General features: G+C 38.8%; 1 protein-coding gene across 7 annotated transcripts in view; it reads right to left on the bottom strand.

Moving 5' to 3' along the window:
* CIITA (class II major histocompatibility complex transactivator) overlaps positions 1–22,950 on the bottom strand; it is an 851,446-nt gene that overhangs the window by 571,802 nt on the left and 256,694 nt on the right. Inside the window, exon 1 of one of the 7 annotated variants that reach the window (XM_044089146.1) lies at positions 1,473–1,781. The exons of the other annotated variants lie outside the window; for them this stretch is intronic. Coding sequence (XP_043945081.1) covers positions 1,473–1,488 — 16 coding nt within the window. The 5' untranslated portion in view covers positions 1,489–1,781. Of the gene's footprint in view, positions 1–1,472; positions 1,782–22,950 lie in introns of those variants that run through there. 7 annotated transcript variants of the gene reach the window in all.

Raw genomic sequence — 22,950 nt, 5'->3', positions numbered from 1 at the left:
CTCATTTCAACCTAGAAACAGCTGGTAAAGCAGATAACCAGTGTGATAATCAGACTAACACAAGCAGAAAAGTTGTTCTATACATATAATTAATATTCTAAATATATTTACTCTTCAACAAAGTATGCTTAAACACATTTTTATTGGAACCGGATTCTGATCAGTCATTACTACTAAATGAAATGTATCCCTTACTCAAGCCCTTTGTCACTGATTTCTGATTGAATATGCTAAGAGGGATGATGACAATGCTGGAAAGATGTCCGTGTGCCCCGGTTTTGTAAGGCACCCCAGGGTGAGGTACGGTCCAGCATCCCTGACGGGGCTGGTAGTTTCACTTTCGATTTATAAAGCAGTGCGTCACTATTTGTTATACCAGATAGACAAACTCACTGTTCCATGCAATGATATTATTAGTCTCAGGCGTCTTTCAGTTGAATGCAAGCAGGTCGCACAAGCACACCACTACATTTACAAGTTAACAAAAAAATCTCTGACTTCCTAGGTGGGGGTACAAATTTACAGAAAAACGAACATGCTCTAAAAAAGAGGAAGCATGACAATAAACCCACCTGTGATAGAAATGAGAGTAGTGTATGACTCCATCCTCTGAAGCTCGGTGACCCCCACCATGCTGGAACACCCGGCCGGTACCCCCCCCCCCCCCCCCATCCATCCAAGCTTGCCAAAACGCGGAGCCTCTGCTTGATCCAAGGACAGGTGTAACTAGTTCAGTGCATGCAGCGCGCTTTGTTCTTTGTTTTTTATTTGTTTGTTGGTTGGGATGGGGTGCTTAGTACAAGGAACAAAGCGGACCACATGAAGGACAGAGGTTCAGATCTAGAACCAGGGACATTTTTTATCCATGGATGTAATTATTGACTTAAGCTGTCAGGAGAACATGCTATGCGCTAAGAAACGTTTGCTAAAAGCTAACACAAACATGTCCAGCTGCCTCCTAGTCCACATGGACGTGCATAAAAATAATTTATGACTTTAACGTATAACATTACTATTAAACATTGTCAAAACAATTTTAGGAGAAAAATAAGTCTAGTTTTGAATCATCATTAAAGGTCGAGAGATAATTTTACACTGATATAATAAAACCCACGTTCATAACGTGTGACACTGAAGCTTAAAATACGTGTATTAACAACATTTATAACCGAAACTGAAACCGGTTATAACGTTCGTATCAGTATGCAGAAAGGTAGTCAGTTAATTACAATTAAAAAGACACATTCAGAAAATAAAACTCACTGTATTCTGTTGTGTTAATTAACGGCTTTTCCAAGGCGCACAAACCTTGCCGCCACTTTTGAAGGATAAAACAACCCAAAAAGGCAACACATACCTGTGTTTATCTACAATAAAGGACCAGTTTCTCCTGCAAAACTGTATCAAGAATTAAAAATCAAGACTGTCACTGGCAGGACCCACCTAAACTGAAACAAACTGGCATTGCATACCTGTAGCTACTGTCATTGCACGCTCTCGCCCCGTTTACGGTGGTCCTTGTGTAGTGCACACACACCCCCAGCCCACGGTCGCCTCCTCGTGTCCCTTGTCCAGCGAGCATATATTCCAGTATATGCCTGCTAGGAGCCCGTGCTTGAGAGGTAAGAAGAAACGTGCCACCAAAGACTAGAGCAGGTAGCGCCCATAAGCCACCCGGAGGGTAATGCGCCCGGTGCCGCGCTTCGCTTGGTGCGCTGCAGGTAACTCCTCTTGCGATAGGCGTCTCACGGACTCTCACTCACCCTGCGCTCAGCTCAAGCACTGTTGGGATTCTGGCAAGTTCGGATGCATCTGTGCCCGCCTACAGTACACGAAATGTTGCAGGGGATTCCCCGGTCTCCACACATCGCTGCTGTAAGTGTGGACAAGAAAACCATGTTTACAGATTTGCAGAACTAGCTGTTGGGTTCATCTGCTCACATATCTGTCAACTGCCCAGAGTATTGCAGAATGTCCAGCGTTTTCCCTCATATTTTTGGTCTGTTCCAAACAAAATTTTTCTGGCAAATCACTGAGATGAGATGAGGACTGAAGTCACTAAATATCCCTCAGAAAACCTTTCCTAACACAATTTATTCCTGTTATTCCAGCAACTTTCTAAGTTTGTAAGAACAATATTTAAAAGCTGTCCCTATTCTTGAGCCTTTGTTCCCCCATTATGCCAGGCTTTGTCCAGATTTTTTGCACTATACCTACTCATATTGCACACTTAACTAACCTGTTGGTACCAAGTTCAATACTAGTTATTTACTCCACGTCTGTACAGAAACAGCAGCAGAGAAGAGAGATGATTTTAGACCTGGTGATTATACACATTGTTTCACTTAACAGGGGTCAACAACTAACTAGATTAACTTAACCTTGCATATTCTGATAAAGATAGTGTGCACTTATACAGTGCGGCAACATTTATTTATTATGACATCACAGCAGTTCACATTTTTTGATAAACTCCACAACATTCTACATTAAAATAGAGGAAAGCAGAGAGAATGTGCATACATCTGTTTTAATATCTGCGGTCAGAATTTAGTAGGTTTAGGCATAACAGGGGAAGACGACACTTGTAACTGTAGTTTTGAATAGAGCTTGTATTTTATTTCACGTACATTCTGCAGAAAGGGTTTGCATTTTTCTACAATCTCCATCTGTGATTTATAACCTTTACTGTACTGGAAGGGTGTAAGCATCCTGCAGTCTTACACTTATGTTGCTTGAAGCTTTCTGCTCCTAATTTGGCCAGCTCTTACAAATTGGTCAAAGTGGCATAGTCAGATAAAGAACAGTTCCCCCAAACTGACCTCATTGATGGTTTTCTCAAAGAATAAGAGCACCTCACCGTAATAGAGAGACAACTGAGCCCAACCATGGAGATCCTGACTAGGAGTGGTGCTTGTTTGCAAGCAGATAGTGGGCAATGGACCCACATAATTCAGTTCTGAAAAAGCTCTGTGGAGCTGACAAAGGGTATTAACATGAATAACATGAGGGCTGAGGGGGTCAGGTGCGATACTAGTGAAGTGTCAGGATCTGGCTGGATTAAGATAGACTAGACCTTGACAATGGAAACTGGCTGTTGTGAGTAAAATATCTCACCTCCTTGCTGGAGTAGGTGCCAGAGCTTATGTGGGACATTGGCTTATCATTCCACTTGTCCCCACAATGCATTAGTTCTCAAACTGGACTTCTCAACTGGGGTTAGTCTGTATGCCACTCTCAATTAGTTCCTTAGGCAAGGCCATTTGAAGCCATGGGGATATTTATAATCTCCTAAATGGATACATTTGCAGTTGAAGTTTGTGCCAATAAACTAGATGGCATCCTCAATGTGATAGAATGGCAGAGAGAACAATTCTGTTTGCATATGCACTTAACAGCACCTTTGAGTATTTAACCTTTTTGAGATATTATGAACAGCACAGTGACACAGCAGATAGTGTTGTCACTTCACTGCAAGAGGTTCCTGGTTCAGTTCTTGGCTTGGATGGCTTCTGTATAGAGTATGCATGTCCTCCCTGTGTTCACAGGAGTTTCCTCTGGGTACTCCGAGTTCCTCTCACATTCCAAAGATGTGCCATAGATGGATTGGGCACTCTAAATTGGTCATAGGTGTGAATATTTGTGTGTGGTGTGGAAGAACTACTGTGGCAGGGCTAGCCACCCAGTAGTGGAAACCTTGGATCTAGATGATTGTCACTGTTGAAGTGACACCATGACTCTGTGTACAAAAAGTGGGAAAAAGGGGTAGTGGATGTGGATGGATGGACAGTCCTTGAGAGGGCACTACCTACTGACACTGTGCACTCAGTTGGGGAATGATAAAGGTACTTGGAGTGGTATGACTGGGAGGAACAGCTCTGATAATCTGTATCCAAGTGGAGAATTATTGCATTCCCATGTTAGTCACCCATTCTCTAATGAACACCTTTTCCAAACACAAGGATGCTCATAGTTGTACTTGGTACCACAGCATATTGGGCCAGAGGTCAATGATTAAGTTGTAGGGCATCGTTACAGCCTATCATTGTTCATAGGTTCATAGAAGGTTTCTAGGCTAATGGCCCTAGAGCCCTTACAAGCCTAACCATATCTATCCCAAGTTGCCCCAATTGTCAGTAGTTAGGTGAGTGAAGTTAGCAGAGGTAAGGGTCTATAGTAGTCGATACCAGCTTCTTCTGTCTAGGATGGATATGATTGCCACCCCAGGAGTGAATTTGCGGTCACCCATCCGTTGATCTAGGTTACATTTGAAGATGATTAGGGAGGGGCTCTATTTCACATGAATTGGAAGCTTGTTCCAGAGAAGTGGTGGTCTCTGGGAGATATAGCTATCTCTACAGCATGACCTGTTCATATCAGAGGCTAGCAGTGGCAGCTGGTGACTTCAAATTGAAGGGGAGCTGCAGGAGATAGCTGAATGGGTGGGGTGAATGGGAAGGGGATGTGGCCAACTAAAAAGAGGAGGAGCTATGCTCAAAACCACAAAAATTGTAACTTTAATTAAATACGCTGCCCTGAGTGCCAAACCGTCATTATGAGAGTCCAATCAAGACAAAATGAAGTGTAGAAGAAAAAAAATATTTCAATGCATTGGCTGCATGACAGCTTACTTAATATCTAGATGGAAATAAAAAGGTTGTGAGGCATGAAAAAATAAATTACTTTTTAAATACATTACTGGAATGCCAGTCAAAATCAAGTACAAGAAAAACAAGCAGCACTCAACTCAAACCACTTCTCCTTGCACTGCAGTTCTAATTATAATTTATATTCAGCTTTATTAAAGTACCAAGTAACATGCTGAAAGTAGCAATCTCTGTGATACCCCCACTTGTAAAAATGTTTCTTATTCAAAAAAGACCTGCTGCCTGACAACGACTATCTACTTGTTTCATGGGGAAGACATGATCAAAGTAAAAAATGAACAGCAAACAAGAAACAAGCTCAAGATACATTGCTTAAAGGATTGCTGCACAGGTTATGGACCACACATGATAGACCGGCATTCTGTTTAGTTTACGGGTAAAGCCTGCAAAGATGACTGCAAGTCTCCAACAAAGGTAATGAGCTTCTTAAAATACTGTAATCCTGTCCTTTATTACAAACACTGTCATATGAATTTCAATACCCAAGGCTTATACGTTATCTAGTTATGTAAGTATTCTCTGCATGGCAACAACAAAAAGGCTTTCAATGTTGGTAAAGAACAGTATGCTTATTAAAGCTTACTTGCATCTTACATAGGTTCATAGGTTCATAGGTAGGTTCATAGGTAGGTACCAGGCCATCGACCCAAGGGCCTACATAAGCCTAGCCAACAAGGTTCCCTGGCTTACACCACCAAAGAAAGTTATTTTCCTGTGCCACTGTTGAGCAGAGACACAGAAGTGATCCCCAGGGTGTATTTCCTATTTCCCATCCACTCATTAAGATTTTTCTTGAAAAGTGCTAATGAAGAACTTTGCTTGACATAGATGGGTAGCCTGTTCCAGAGTATGGGAAGTCCCTGGGACAGGAATATATCCCTCCAGCATGTCCTGTTTATTGTGGTGGCAAGGTATAGGTCCCTAGAGTGTGTAGCTCGGAGGGATTGGGATTTCTTTAGGTGTAGCATGTCCAATAGCTCTGGGTTTGACATAGCTTTATTCACCTCGGAGTAGGCAATATGCTATGGAGTTAAGCTGGAGTTTTTTGAGGCAGTCAGTGTAGGGCATTTGTTTGAGGCCAGTAATCGTCTTTGTGAGGTACTTCTGTGGCCTTTCCAGCTGCTACAGATGTCTTGTGAGGTACATTCCAAAAGGGGAGTTGTACTCTATAATGTGTCTAATAAGTGTTGAGTAGAGGGGAACAATGACCTCTTTTTTCCTGGATGAGAACCCTTTTATGATGAGGTGTGCCATGTAGAAGGACTTCCTGACTACTGTGGTGATGTGACTATCAAAGGAGAGACTACTGTCCACCTGGGTCCCAAGGTCTCTTATCACGCATTCGGTGTTAAGTAGATTGCTGCCTATGTGGTAGTTCATGGGTACAGAGTTTTTACCAAAGAGGATGTCACTGCACTTTTTGGCATTGAGCTTGAGGCCATGGCTCTGACACCAGGCATCTGTCTCAGTGAAGCCCTTCTGTAGGATGTCCACATCATTTGGTGACTTGACTATAGCTTCTAGTTTGCAGTCATCTGCAAACTTCATTAGCCAGAGTCCTTCTGTGTTAGCCTGTACTTCAGAGAAGTAGATACCAAACAGGAGATGTCCCAGGACGGAACCCTGTGGTACTCCACTTGTCACTGCTTTGAGGTCAGATTTGGAGTCTGCAACTTTTACAGTGTGGGTTCTGTCAGTCAGCCAGTTGGCAACCCATCTTGTGACGTAGGGATTTATACCTAGTTTAGTGAGTTTAGCTATAATTCCAGAATGAGGGATGGTGCCTAAAGCCTTGGCGAGGTCAAGATAGGTTGTGTGAACCACCTTACCCACATCTACACCTTTGGTGACTGCCTCAAAGAAGCCGATCAGGTTCAGGAGGCATGATCTGCCTTTCACAAACCCAAACTGGGTGGGATCCAGAGTTTGGAAGTTACCAATGTCTTTGTTTATGAGTTCCATGATGATATGTTCCATGGCCTTGCACACCAGGCTCATCAGGCTAATAGGTCGATAGTTCCCGGGATCAGTGGTGGCTCCCCCTTTGTGGAGTGGGATAACTGTTGCTGTGCACCATTCAGTGGGCACAAAGCCTGATGCAAGGCTATTATTGAACATGGTGCTTAAGTGGGGAGCCAGTTCATTCTGAAGTTCGTGTAAAACGCAGCCTGGGATGTTGTCTGGTCCCATGGATGCTGAGTTTTTGGCTTTAGAGAGTGCAGCTTTTACCAGCGTATTTGTTTATGGCAGGGGACCATCAGATTGGCTTCTTTTTTTGGAGGATAGAGTCTTGGCTCTGTTTGGGATAGCACGATCCATGTACTCGTGTAAGTGCTTATAGAGTGCATTTGTGTAGGATTCAGCAGTTGTAACTGTATTGTCCATCTGCATGGGTGTCATGAAGTTCACCACTTCTGTCTTAAGAAGCATGAAGTTGACTTTGGAGAATTTTTTTACTGTGGTTTCCTTAATGGGGGGTGGGGGCGGGATGTGGATATCAAAAATAAGAAGCAAAAATCTATTCATTCTGTGAAAATCTGGACAGTTGAGAGGTATAGTTCAGCCGAGGCTGTCTTTGAGCTTGCCGTCCTTCCCCCTCACAAAATCATGGTTGAATGGAGCCTCCCCCCTGCAGCCATTCTAGTGTCCCATTACTTGGCTATTTCGCCCCATTTACCATAAATAATGTAATGTGCACACTGCTTTATTTCTATGCTGATTTGGATTTCATTTGAAAGCTTTATTTTGCATTTTACAGCACAAACATTAAGACATCTGCTAAACAAAGCAATGCAGTCTCAAAATGAAAATAGACTTAGCATTAAAACTTCTCTGCCCTTGAAACTCCCATTCATTGAAACAGCACAGAAATCCATTCAAAGAAAATACATTTGGCTAGAGTAAAGATTAATGTTGGGCTGTTCAAATGATAGGCCCCTTGCACACAAAACATACATGTGTTGTGTGATACACCTTCCTGATTGTATTAAACTGTATTCCTTGTATAATACAGTACTATTGTTAGAGGGTGTTTTAAATTTATTGTTTTGAACATTTTTCCAGTAAACAATGAAACAAATTTCATGCACTAATAATGACAAAACTGCCCAGATGAGAACATTTCCATCATAAAAGCTACTCAGACATCTACAGTTCACCAGTATCAGTAAATATGCACAATCTCTGCAGAAGTAAAAGTCATCTAAATAATTCCACATTAAAGAAATATGTAATTAATGAAGAGGTTGCTGCTAGCAAACAACTTTATATTTCATTGTTTCATTTACAAATAAAGTGCCTGTTGCCCTTGAGGAATAAATTGCGTATGTTACATTAAAAAATGATAAGCTAGTAATATTGCAATAGGGAATGTATGGCAAACTGATAACAGGTTCATAGTTACTAAGTTTCTTCATCAAATAGGACATTCTCAGTATGGCAGCATTCACCCCCTGTGAGAGTAGAACCCACAGCCTTCTTCATCAAAAGCAAGTATACTACCCGTTGTGCAGACTTAGCATAAGCAGCACTAAACTTATTTTCCCCTGCAGCTCTTAGCTCCTTGTAAAATCTACTCGACACTCAACTGTAGCTCTCAACTTCGCAGCACAAGAAATCTGGAAAAAGCCAAAATTTATTGGGGGTGGGCAAAAGCCCCAGAACCAGGGACACATTTTAAACATTGCTTGTATAATCTTGTAAAGTTATTAGAATAAAATGCTGTTACCACCATACATTTCACTGCCAAGTCTTGAATCCATGACCCTGTTCAAAACAGTCAGAGCAACATACCACAACACCAAATCAGCTGTTTTGTGAACAAGAGAAATTTTGAAACTTAAATGGCTAACGTTTAATGAATTCAGTTCTCACCATAGCTATTAACCTCTTAGTACAAAACACCTGGACAAAGCCGGTAATGGGTGAATACTGCCCTCAAACATATTCAATGAATTCAGTTCTCACCATAGCTCTCAACCTTAGCACACAAAACCTGGACAAAGCCAATAATGGGGGAATGCAGTCCCAAACATAGGGACAAATTTCAAATATTCATCTTATAAACTTAGAAAATTGCTGGAATAAAAGGTTTTGTGTTACTATGTACTTTTTGAAGAATATGAAGTCTGAAATTGAAATGCTTGTCAATTTTATTTATTTAACATTTGCTAACCAGGAAAGTCTGACTTGAAACAAAAGCCAATTTTCAACAGAGGCCCATGGAGAAATACTGCAGACAAATGTATTTGTAACATGGCAGGACGCCAGAGCAAACCCACACAAAGACAGAGTGGACATGCAAAACTACACAGAAGGCACCCCAGCCAAGAATCAAACCAGAACACCTCTAGCTGTGAGGCAACAATGCTACCACTGCACCATCAAATATCAGGAATTAAAAATACAGAAACCACAGATTTTATGAGGAGCAGAACAAACAGAACACACACACTCACTCCCAGGTTTGCTAGAGTAATATGTTATTTCTATGCTGTGCTCAGCATTCTCACTCTACATTCTCTGGCAATATTATGGCCTGCCATCATAAATAATCATTTTATTTTTAGCAGCATCTGTATCTTTTACTCCATTTAGCAACATCTGTAGCTTTTACTCCAGGTCTTGTTGCCGCTTTGTTTACTGAAACACAAAAACTCACCCTGCCTAGACCACAGCATCCTACATAAAACCTGACATGGGTCGCAGTACACCAGAGATCTGTTGCCATTCACATAATATTTTTATTCAACCTGACCAAACCCTAGAGTTCACACACACACACACACACACACACACACACACACACACACACACACACACACACGCACTCTGTACACAAACGGCAGTGAGGTCTGATAAACGAACGGAATCTCTGTATACACAGCAGTAAACTAAACTCTGTACCAGAGGCAACTCTCTGTACACAAATGGCAGTAAGGTCTGATTGATAAAATCTCTGATGTACACCTCTGTGTACACAAATGGCAGTAAGGTCTGATAAACAAACAGAATCTCCGTATATACAGCAGTAAACAAACTAAACTCTGTACCTGAGACAACTCCATATACAAATGGCAGTAAGGTCTGAGTCATAAAATCTCTGATGTACACAAACAGAATCTCCGTACACAAATGGCAGTAAGCCAAGGTCTGATTGATAAAATCTTTGATGTACACAAACGGAATCTCCGTACTACACACACAGCACTCTGTACCTGAGGATGATAAACTCCATTCTGTATGCACTCTGTACCTGTCTTGATAAAATCCATCCCATTACAGTCAGATAAACTCCATCTGTACATGGTCTGTCTGATAATCTATCCTTTTCTGCGTTCACGCCGGAAAGCACACTTCTGGCTCCTTCCAGTGTGTGCTCATTTACTGCAGACCTTGCAGTCCCATCCCCTTCCAGTCTATGCGGTTAGCACTGCGTAGACGTCTGGGGCATCAGCAGTCTGCTGTCTTCTTCTTGAATCCAGACTGGTAAGACAGCAGTCCGGATTCACTTTCTATGTGCAGGTTAGGGTTGTACCATTCTGGTTCACAGTTGGGGGAGCTGCAGTCCCGCAGTCCGATATCACAAGCCACCACTGGAGGCTAGGTTAAGATTCCTGGAGTGAGTGACCCTCATGCAGTTTGATTTACAAATGTGTAGCATTTTCATCAGGGCCAGGTCAGAGGTTGCCCTGTAAGTCAGGTGCAGAGCACCCCTTTGAAACCTGTAGGAGACAGCATACAGTGACAGGACTTTCTGTCTTTCTGTGTAAGACTTGTTTTGTGTACTCTGTAATTTATTGGTGAGAAATCTCTGTGGTCTCTCCAATTGTTGCAGGTGTCTGGTGAGGTACATGAAAAAGGGAGCATTGTACTCAGTTACTGGTCTGATGAGAGCTGAGTATAATGGAATTATAACATCCTTAGATCTAGATGCAATGCCTTTGCATATAATATATGCCACATAGAAGGATGTCCTTACTACTGTGGATACCTGGTTGTCAAAGTTCAGGTTGCTATCAACCTGAGTACCCAGATCACATACCACTGGGTCTACTCTTATGGGGTGCTGTCTATAATGTAATTAACAGGGATGTCAGTTTTCCCAAAGGGAATAATAATGCATTTGTTTGCATTTAGCTTTAATCTGTGTCTTTGGCAGCAATCATTTGTCTGCATTAACTCTGCCTACAGTATATTAACATCATTGAGGGACTCCGTGACTGTTCCCAATTTGTGTGGGAGGGTGGCCTAATGGTTAAGGTGTTTGCCTTACAAACACAAAGTACAGGGTTTGACTCTCACAGGGAATAATTGGCTAGGCTTAAAATGGCTCGCAAGGGCAGTTAGCCTCATACTAACCTATAATCGTCAGTGAACTTCGTCAGCCACAGGCCATCCAAATTTGCCTGGATTTCTGAGAAATAAATTCCAGACAGTAAGGGGCCCAGCAAAGAACCCTGTATTATGTCACTGGTGACTGTTCTCTTGCTAGAAGTAGTCTCCCACTTTGACAGTATGTGTCCTGTTGTTGAGCCAGTTGGCTACACATCTGGTAATGTAGAGATTAATTCCCATCAGGGAGAGCTTCTGTATAATACCTGAGTCGGGGACTGTGTCAAATGCCTTGGCTAGGTCAAGATAGGTGGTATGCACTGTTTTTCCCTCATCCAGGGGCTTGTTGACTTTCTCGAAGAAGTCAACCATGTTTAACAGGCATGATCTACCTTTAACAAATCCGAATTGGGTTGGGTCCAGAGTTTGGAGATTACTCATGTCCTTGTTAATAAGGTTCATAATGATTCTTTCCATGGCCTTGCAGATGAAGCTAGTTGAGTTTATGGGCCTATAATTCCCAGGGTCAGTTGATGGTCCCCCTTTGTGCAGAGGGATTACTGTTGCTGTCCTCCATTCTGCCAGGACATAGCCAGTTTGCCGGCTGTGGTTAAACAGGGATCCAAGTGGGTCGGCTAGGTCATGTTTTAAGTTGTTTAAAAGGCAACCTGGTATTGTATTGGTGAACGAGTGGCTTTAGTTTTAAAATTTAATACTGCAGCCCATTTCAATGCAATGGTTTATTATTGTAGAAGCTAGAAGAGTAAGGCGTTTCTTGATTTGGTTCCTGGCACTGACCAGTAGGACCTTTAGGTTTCATTTGGATTTTTCTTCTGCTATGTCAGTAGGTTTGTTGGTTTGGTATTGCCTAGAAAAGGCTCTAAGGGGGTGTATAAAATTTTAGACAATGTCCAGAAGTCTGGGGGAGACATCCTTTGTAAAACACCATAGTCTGTTAACCATGTCCTCTCATGTTGACAAATATCGAGCTCCTGCTAGAAAGACTCCAGAAACTAAGCCAATTATTGAAGTCAATCATCTTTTGTTCGTACTGTGACATCATCCTTGGTGGAGGTAGAATGCTGCTCAATGCCGGAAGCACATATTCAGAGAGAGCAACAGAGATATAGTTCAGGGAAGTGCATCTGTGGTTGTTAACGCACACATTGACTTTGATAGAATCATACTTGTACCTGTGGTGTGGTGACTGAGTGTGTGCATAACTTAGATCCTGGTCCAGATAAGCAACTAACAGTTTGTTCTGTTTGTGCAGTCTGGTGAGTGGAGCATCTGTGTGTCATACAATGGAGTCCCCTGTGACAAGAGTCCTGGGGAATGTGTTGGCTTGCCTTATGGTCTCTGCTCTTGGGGCTCCACTGGGTGTAAGAGTGTGTGTGTGGTGTTTGGTGCTCCTTTTGCTGAGTGCTTTCGGGACTTCTGAGGATACACATTACTGTTTATAGGATTAGCAGGAGGTCTTTGAGGTTGGGAAGATTGCTTTTTAGTGCCTCAGCATAGGATGGTCTGTGTTTATGGTGGACACTATGCAGTGGCTGTAGTGTGTGAGTGTTCTTGACAATTTTGTTTGTGAGATTTTTGTCTCCAGTGAAATTGTGTGTGTGCATCTCTTGCATACTGTGCTTGTTTTTTCAAGGATTAAATTGGTGTCCACGAACATGAGAAAATTGCCACATTGTCTCAGGATGCCTTAAAGGTTGCCAGTGAACATGAGACAATTGCCACATTGTCTCAAGATGTCTTAAATGTTGTCAGTGAACATGAGACAATTGCTACATTGTCTCAGGATGCCTTAAAGGTTGTCAGTGAACATGAGACAATTGCTACATTGTCTCAGGATGCCTTAAAGGTTGTCAATGAACATGAGACAATTGCTACATTGTCACAGGATGCCTTAAAGGTTGTCAGTGAACATGGACAATTGCTACATTGTCTCAGGATGCCTTAAAGGTTGTCAGTGAACATGAGACAATTGTTATATTGTCTCAGGATGCCCCCTATCTACCAAGCTGGCTATGGAGACATTTGGAAAATTGCATACATATGTTGTCCAGACCTGTATTGGGGTGGGCTACTGTAGGTTTAGGACTGCATTATACAGAGGTCTCCTTGGGTGGTCTCTGCAGCTTGCCATTACACTAAGCTACATTGTGTTAAGATTTGATAGTACTGTTGTTTAATGTGCATACTAGCTGCTCTAAGTCTGTCTCTGCACAAATGCTTTGTTTTAGCCACACTAAGTTATAGGTTTTAGTTCTAAGGGAAGTGTTATAGATACAATTTACTTTCTGGACATTTGTGTCTGTACAGGGAATGGCTAGCCTCTTGATGTAAAAATACCAAGAAGGATTGCATGTGAAAGTAATGCTACAACAGAACCCAAACTACCTCGACAAGGCAATTTCATGTATTAAAGACCTTTAGAACTATTTAAAGGCAAAATCAACAAATAAAGCAAAAATAAAGCAGCAGAACTCTAAACAGTTAACTGAAGTACAAAACAATAACATCTCTTATCTGCCATGGATGACAGGATTAACTCAGAACCCCCCCCCCCCAGAGTGTCACTAAGGTGCCAAGAGATGGCAGCTCTGGGAAAATGTATAGGAAACAGTTCATAATAAGGGAGGTTTACTCAAGTGCAATACTGGTTTTCTGGGTGGGCACTTTGTTTTAGGGATATATGGACAACAATGGGTGGGAAAGTACTTAAGTTACACAACAGACAGTAGCAATGAAAGAAGGGGGGGACTACCATAAGAGGCGGAAAACAGAGCTACACCTTTTAAAACCATAACAAGAAAAGGGTGGCAAGTTGAGGAAAAAATCAAACTGGAGCTCAAATCCTGTGATTAGAATTTAAGAAACATTTAGCCTAATGCCATGGCATTGGGGGGTGGGGGCAGTCTTAAAGAACAGGGGGAAAAAGGAGCAAGGTAAACAAAGGCACTGTAATACAACATTAATCAGGTATATGCAGCTATACTATAAAAAGTAGTGAAGCACAAACCCTGGAGCAAAATTCACAATAATGCTACTTCTGCAATCCCAACACAGGCCAAAGAATCAGAAGATGCAGAAATTAACCAGTAACACTAGAATAAATGACTAAATGAGGTTCAAATCTGGCAGCAGTTCACAGTTCTGCCACAACTGTGAAAGAAGCTACAAGACTGAGGCCCCAGACAGGGTTCAAAATACAAAAAGCTACCTTTAACATTAATTCTACTTGTGGAAATAGAAGTGCAGTATAAAGTGTAAACAATGGGAAAAATCTTCCAGGAATACACAATCTCCCCACAAATGCAAATGAAGCTACAACATGGAGGTCCCAAAACAAACTAAAAAAATGCAAACAGATAAGTGGACAAAAAGCAAAGAAGAACAAAAAAACTATCACAACAAAGGTTACTATAAGTGCAACTTAAAAATTTATGCAGAATGTAAATAAAAAAAGCTTTTTTCTTCCCTTTTGATGAAAAACCTGTATCTCAAACCTCTCAGAGTTTTGCACAAAAGACCCTGGGTGGATGTGCTAAGTATAACAGACTTCTGGATTCCAAGATGGCGGTTGTTTAGGGAGTACCCTATACTAGTCGCTCCTCATATGCCAGCGCTTATCTCTAATTTTTAAAATAGTAGATAAAGGTGTTTTCTACAGAAGTTTGCTTAAAAAGATAACCGGAAGGTTAACGCTAAAACTTGGACTCTTTGTTTGTAAAAATAAAGAGAATTTTAAACATTTACAGAAACTTTCTCCATTTGGCCTTCAAATCGCAAGCCACGTGCATATAACGGACTTTCTCAGTGATCCTGCTCCCGCGAAGACAAATCTGCTTAGGTATGGCTGGTAACTCCGATAACATGGAGACTCAGGCCACAAAGGCTAAATTTTCCACATTGCTTTTGCCTGATAAAGATACAGGCTCAAAAAGGCTTCGAACAAATAAACAAGGTGTCGAAAATTTAAAAATAAGCGCCAAAGAAAAAAATGAACCAAACTTTCACCTGGAAGAGCTAAAACAAGCCTTAGAACCTATACATACTGCTGTTAAAAGTTTTGCTGACCAACTCACTGACTTTGGTAAATCCCTAAATAATATAACCGAAAGGTTAGATAGTCTGGAAGGGAAGAGTCACACTAACGAAATACAAATTGAAACTTTAAAAAAAGATTTATGTGCCAAAGATGTTATCATAACTGAAATTCAAGACAAACTGTTAGACCTTGAGGCGAGAAGTCGCGAAATAACATAATAATAAGAGGATTGCCAGAATCCTATGATAGCCACGATCTACTAAAAACTGTTAAACAGATTTTCTTAGCTCTTCTAAACCTAGATGGCAAGCCTGAGAGTTTAGTTCTAGAGAGAGCACATAGAGCCTTGCGATCTCGTCAAGATGCCTCGATGCCCAGGATTATATACACCAAAATCCTGAATTTTCAAGATGCACAGAGAATACTGATAGCAGCCAAAAAACAAAAACAATTTATGTGGAATCAACATAGACTGTCATTTTCACAAGATTTACCTTCACTGATTAAAGCAAACAGACAAAAACTAGCACCCTACTGTTCTGATTTAATTAAAAGAAATATTAGGTTCCAGATCGTTATCCAAATCGCTATCCTTCACATATAATGATAGGAGATATCAAGTAAGTACTTTACATGAAGCTAAAGATATCTTCATAAAACTGTTTAAAGAAGTGCCTACTGGAATAGTTACCGCTAAATAATATTCCATTCATTTGACTATTTTAGACACCTACACTTTAAGCAACATATTACTCGCTAATGTTGCTTAGTCATAACCTCAAGTGTTTTATGGAACCTTGATAAACATTCATGACTGAGCTGTACTTTATTATTCTTTTATACATCAGTCTAATACAAGTGCTGTGGAGGTTGGCGAGACAAAATGTTTTTTCTTTTTGTCTCACTCATAAGGCAGTTAGATTCCTTTTGTCCGGAAGCTATAAATAACCTAAGGAAAAGAAAGAGACAAACACTGAAGATGGGTTCTTGGGATTTGTTGTTCGAACGGTATTTTTTTGATACCACTCGCACAAACGGGAATATGTAATAACATTATTTGCTTTCAAACAGTCTCTCGGCTTAATCTAACTGATGAGACAGGTATATATGTATATGTTTGAGTTGTTTTGTTCAAAATATTTCGCTGATATATGCCGAATGATAGAGGCATAGTACAGATAGGTCATTATCACACAGTTTTTGAAGCGCTGTGTTCACGGAAGCGTTGCCATGGTTTCTCTGCGAATAATTACAGCATCAAACATCTGCTGTGACTTTTTTCTTCCAAGAATGTAGTTATAACAAAAATATCTATTACGGGACTACATTTTATGATATATTTTATTGTAATAACATTACTGTGCCTTTTGGGTAATACATTTGGTTAGATGGGATATATAACATAATTGTAAACTCTTTACTTGAACTCTTGACAGTTTCTTAAGGAAGGCGAGCTTATAGATGAGCTAACTTCTGTTTAAATAACTTATGCATAATTTCTCAATGTGTATAATACGATACAGTAAATATGTAGTATAAGATATGTTAAACACTCATATAATTCATTAAGATACATGCGATGTATATTGAACTTAGAACCTTATTTACTTAATTACTTATTAAACTCAACATTTTAGTAATTTCATTAGCTAATACATACAACACCTGCTCTTTAGCAAAGCGTTAATAAAATATTTAATTCTTCATAGACTATATAGGAGTAGTGTAATATTAGTATTACAGGCCCTGATTATGATTGTCGTCTTGTTTTCAATATTTTTGTATATATGTATAGTTTGTTTATACATACTGTTAGTCCTTTTAGGACTTTATTTAGATTTAATCTAATTAGTTTGCTTATTTTGTTAACCAATAACAGATATTTAATGCAACTGTATGTTTCTTCACTAATAAGGGGTGGGTGGGTAGGCACCGGGTTGAGTGGGAAGAAATATGGAGTGCTAAATATAATAATATTTTTGAGACGCTTAAATAGTAGGTGGTTATACTATAACAAGACTTTGATTTCAATCTTTCTGCAATACATTGTTAATACTAATTACTCATTACTTATTTGGTTACTTTTAGATATCTAATATAATGACTTTGTGTATTGATTCATGGAATGTAAGAGGGATACATAACAAAGATAAGAGATCCCTACTTTTTCATCTGGTTTATAAATCTCAAAGTAATATTTGCTTTCTACAAGAAACTCACTTATTCAGGGAAGATTGGGATAAAGAAAATAAAAGAAATGGGTCAAGAAAATAATAGCTGCTGGTAATAGTTCTAATGCAAGGGGGGTGGCTATTGTAATCAAAAGTAATTTTCAAGGCTCCATTTTAGATGAGAAATATGATATAAATGGAAGATGGTGTTATTTTACCTCTCATCTTCAGGATTTAGATAAACCACTTGTTTTTTTTAATCTTTATGGTCCCTGTAACAATCAACACATTTTTTTCTTACAGATATATAACATTTTATCTTCTTTTAAAGACCATTACATTATTGTGGGAGGAGACTGGAATGCTATTATTAACCCTGATACTGACCGTACTAGTAGGTCGCTCTCATATAATCTCCAAGCATCTATAGCTCTGGAAGAATTGATGTTAGATTTGAATCTTATAGACCCTTTCTCCCGTGCAAATTGTATTGATAGAAAATATATTTATACGTACTATTCTAAATGTTATAATTCATGGTCAAGATTGGACTTTTTCCTTATTTCCAACTCTCTCTCACAATTGAAAACTGATTATTCCATATAACCTAGATTCTTTTCAGACCATTCTAGAATATCCCTTAGACTGGATTTGAATCTCAATATACCACACAGACATACATATAATAATTGGACGCTAAATAATAATCTCCTCTTAAATTCTGACATTCATAAATTAATTACTGACATTATTAGGGAAGCTTATTTCAATTTGGACAAAACAAATATTCCATATGATATACAATGGGCGTCTTGTAAAGCAAACCTTAGAGGCATGTTAATTAATAAGGCTTCATTTCTTAAAAAACAATATAGAAATAAAGAATCTTTACTAAAACTAAAAATTCAAACTTTGGAAAGTCAATACAGACTAAATGCTAACCCCACTTCTTACCAACATCTGTTAGATTCTCAAAAAGAATTATGTTTACTACACCAACATAATCTCTCTATAGTCGAACAAAGACTTTTAGCTATCCATTCTGAATGGGCACAGGTTCCCTCCAGAGTTTTAGCGAGAATAATTAAAAATAACCAAACTCTTCCCAAAATTCCACCCTTACAATACAAAAATAGGTTATTTAATACTGATTTGGAAATCCTGCAACTCTTCTTGTCTTTGTTTTCAGATTTATACTCTAAAGGAAACGCTCCTTTGAATAAGCAACAAATGGACAGTTTTTTAACTTCTATTAAATTCCCTACACTGAGTGAACAACAAAAAAATATACTTTCGGCACCATTAAGTTTTCAAGAGGTGTCAGAAGCTATTGACAGATTAAAATCTAGTAAATCCCCAGGTCCAGATGGTTTTACATCTGAATTTTTTAAAACTCATAAAACTGCTCTTATACCTTTTCTCCTCAAAACCTTTAACTACATAAGAATAAATGGTATTTCAGATCTACATTGGAATACTTCAAAAACCATCCTAATTTTGAAAAATAACAAAGATAAATCGGATCCTGATAATTATAGGCCGATTTCCTTAATTAACACTGATATAAAAATTCTAGCTTCTTTACTTGCAAACAGACTTAAAAAGGTCTTACCATCTTTAATTTCTTCTGACCAAGCAGGTTTTATGTCTCATAGACATGTATGGGATAATACTTTGACACTGGAATCCCTCATACAATTTACTAAAACAGATAAGAATCCATTATATGCTCTAATTCTTGATGCGTCAAAGGCTTTTGACAGAGTTGTATGGGATTTCCTTTTTCAAACTATGGCCTGTTTTCATATACCTAACACTTATATAGATTTGATTAAAATCCTGTATAAAGATTCCTTTACTTTCCTATACATTAACAGAAACATATCCAAACCTATAAAGATTTCAAATGGCACAAGGCAAGGATGTCCTCTATCCCCTTTTCTCTTTAATTTGTATATGGAACCATTGCTTCTGTACATAACACAAAACACCTTTCACAGGATACCCAGGATTTATAATACCAATGTATATTTTTCTGCTTTTGCGGATGATCTGGTAATATACTTCCAAACACCCGGTACAGATCTGGTTAAATTGGTTAATTCTATTACCATATATTCTCAAGTTTCTGGATATAAGATTAACTCACAAAAAACACATATTTTTCCTATAAACCCACAAGCCCATAAATCATATCTATTTCCAGACACTTCTTTCCAAATTACACATGCCATCAAATATTTGGGGATTCAAGTTCAACATAATGGTCTTTCTTCATTTCAGAATAATTTGAATAACATCTGGTCATCAATAATATTAGATTTAAATAGATGGAAACTATTAAATTTATCACTTTTATCTAAGGTGGCGATAGTTAAAATGAATATACTTCCCAGAGTCTTATTTCAATTCAATTCCTCAGACCAATTAATCCCTAAATCTTTATTTTCCAAAATTAATAAAGAATTAGCCAGATTTATTTGGTTTCCCAAATCTGTTAGGATTGCATACACTAAGCTAATATATCCTAAAAATAAAGGTGGCCTAAGCCTTCCGAATTTTTATCTGTACTATCTAATTATTTCTGCAAATAAACTTCTTGCTATCTCCAACTTAGATTTTAAGAGACTTAATAAATATCCTATCTGGACCAAATTATGGTACCAAGTCATTTTAAACAAAAATATTAATCCATCCACTCTCCCTTTTCTCTCCATGGATTCTATTAATAATCTAAAAATTCCTAAATCTCTAAAACAAAAGTTAACTCCTTTCAAGAACTATTAAAACTCATTAATATTAAGGACACTTTCCAGTTACTACAACCTCTCCATTTAAATCCTAATATTAGATTAAATAATATGCCTATCAATCTCTCAAGCTTCCCTCTTATTAAAGATCTTAATGTTTGGGAACTGATGCAATACAAAGATGAAACCCTCACCAATATCGTAAAATCTTTAAAGCAGATATTAAATATACTACTATCTTAAGACAACTGAGAGAATTAATCACTGATAAATTTGCTCATATTAAGACAGACAAACTAGATATCATTAATGTTGGAAAAGTGATACAGACTTTAAATCTTCCAGAGAAAATGCTATCTAAATCATATAATCTTTTACACAAATAATTCATGAATCAGATTGCCTTTTTCTAAATATTGGGACAAACATAATCTTCAATTATCCAAATCAGAAACTCACAGCTATCAAGAATACTTTGGACTACTCTCCCTTTAAGAAGCTTTTTTACACCCAATTAATGATAAATAATAATGCGTACTATACTCCCTCTAAATTAAATAAATTTAATCCTAGCAAATCTGCTTCATGCTCCTGTTGCTCCTTCCCAAACGCTGATCTTTTACATGTTCTATGGTCTTGCTATCACTCACACAAACTTTGGACCTCTCTAAAACTGCGCTTGCAAAGATAGGATATCACAAATCCACCTTATCTTGGGAACTAGCGGTACTTCACATATCTAATACTCATTTATCTAAACTAGATACACAAGTACTAGTTCACATATGTTCCCTCATAAAACTTTACATCACACAAAACTGGCTTGACCGCACTAAACTAAATTGGAACAACTTTAAGAATCTAGCTTTTACATATATTTCAGCACAGAAAATATTAGCCAAAAGTCCCAAGAAACGGGCTCAAATTAATAAAGTAATAGAAAAAGTCTTGTTTATCATAAATACTGATTAATGGATTAACGTATTTGAGGAGATTCTCAGTTTTTTTTTTTTCTTTTCTTTGCATAACTACACCTACTCTTAATTATATTTATACTTACTCTGTTTTGTCTTTGGTTAACATATGTACATATTGTTTATAGTTACTGCTTGTATGTAACATTCCTCTAAGGTTTTACTTACAATAGTACTTCTTAATTCATATGATACATCATGCAGTTTGGTTATTTTGTTGTTGATGTTTGTTTGTATCTCTAAAGTTTATATTCAATAAAAAGTTTTTTTGGAAAAAAAAAAGTATAACAGACTTGCCAATAAATATAGCCAATACTGGATCTCATGTCCTGCAGTTATAATTTCAGAAAATTTTAGCTTAATGCCACAGTGGGAGTGGGGCAGACTGAAAGAACAGGGAAAAAAAGTTACAAGGCAAACAAAAAGGCACTGTAATGCAACGTTAAGCAGGTATATACAGCTTTAAAAAGTGATGAAGCAGAAACCCTGCAGCAAAATTCAGAGCAGTGCCATTAATTTAATATGGGCAATGTCAAGTGTTTGCCAAGGTAGGAGACAAAGCTAAGGCTGCTTTGATATTTTGAAATTTTATTGAAGAACCATTTTGGAGGTTAGCTATGGCTATCTAAAGCCTATTAGGAAGCCAAGCACCACAAGTAAGAGTTAGATTTGGCTCCCTTTTGAAATGTTGGCACACAAGCCAAAAAAAGATCGAAAGCCCAGGAAAAGAGTGAATCTCAAAGATCTTCTTGTCTTTTAAACTTCTGTGTGTGTGGAGGGGAAGCCCCCCTGAAACTGTATATACCAAATCTAAGATCACCATACTTTACAGAAAAGGGAACATCCCAAGAAATATCCATCTTGGACTTAATATAAGTAAGTCCATTTTTCAGCTATTCAGCCTGAGTGTTTTGGGACTCACTCTACGGAGTCCAGACATTTCAAATGGTGACCGTTATATTTTAAAGGTAGCAGACTATCCTGTAAAAAAGGTGGCACATGCTCTGCTGGAAATCTTTCTGCTGAATGGTGTTTCTGTATTACAGAGGGCATGCTAACGTTTTTGTGGAAGTACTATGGGTAAAATCAGTTAAAACTACTCCATGTCATCCACAAGCAAGTGGTTTGGTGGAGAGCTATAACTTGACTCTCAAACTATATGCAGAGCATTTGTACATCTGTTTAAGTGTGAGTGTGAGAAGTTCCTGCTCTATCTCTTCTTTGCAAACAAATATGTGCTCCAACGGATCTGCAACGTTTCACCATTTACAGTAGTTTATGATCACAGGGTGTGGTGGCCTCTGGACTTTAATTCAGGATGAGCAATGGGATGAACGTAATTCCCACAAGGAATCGGTTGTGATGTTCAGTACTAAGCTTGGGGAGTTATTGGGATTTGCACAGGAGTAGTAACACAAGCACAACAGCAGTGAAAGTTCTGGTACAGCAGGATAGCGAGAGGTTGAGAGTACAGAGTTAGACTAAAGTAATGGTGCATATTCCTATCTGCTAGTGTAAGCTGCAGGCAAGAAAGGAGTTCCCTTTCACTGTTTTGGAGAAGACAAGTACTGTGGTAGAGTTACCATGCACAGTCAGAAATATAAATCTACCATATTGATTTGATGTGACCATACCATGGCAGAAAATGTCACTGGTACTTATTATATACAGTTGGTTACATGTGGAATCAGAGGGAGGTGTAGTAGTGGTATATTTTCTCAATGAGGCTCAGACCAGCACATCAGTTAATGAAATAGTACTGCCACAGTAGCTATATCATATGTAGGTTCCAGAAAGCCAGTCAGTGCTACAGAAGAGAGGGAAGATGTTTCCCGTTACACCATGGTGCACCCAGCTGTTAGAGCACTACATGGACACATGATCCCATTAGCCAATCAGACAAGCTTCTTACAGGTTGCTTGAGTAAATCAAGGAAACTTTCTATGAGGAATTGAAGAAATGTTGAGTATTAGGGTAATCTAGGAAGCCAAAAGTCTT

This window comes from Protopterus annectens, chromosome 12.part0 (genome assembly GCF_019279795.1).
Source record: "Protopterus annectens isolate FY-2018-M chromosome 12.part0, PAN1.0, whole genome shotgun sequence".
Lineage (NCBI taxonomy): Eukaryota > Metazoa > Chordata > Ceratodontiformes > Protopteridae > Protopterus > Protopterus annectens.
The sequence above is the reverse complement of the archived record's forward strand: the minus strand, read 5'-3'. Positions and strand labels throughout refer to the sequence as shown.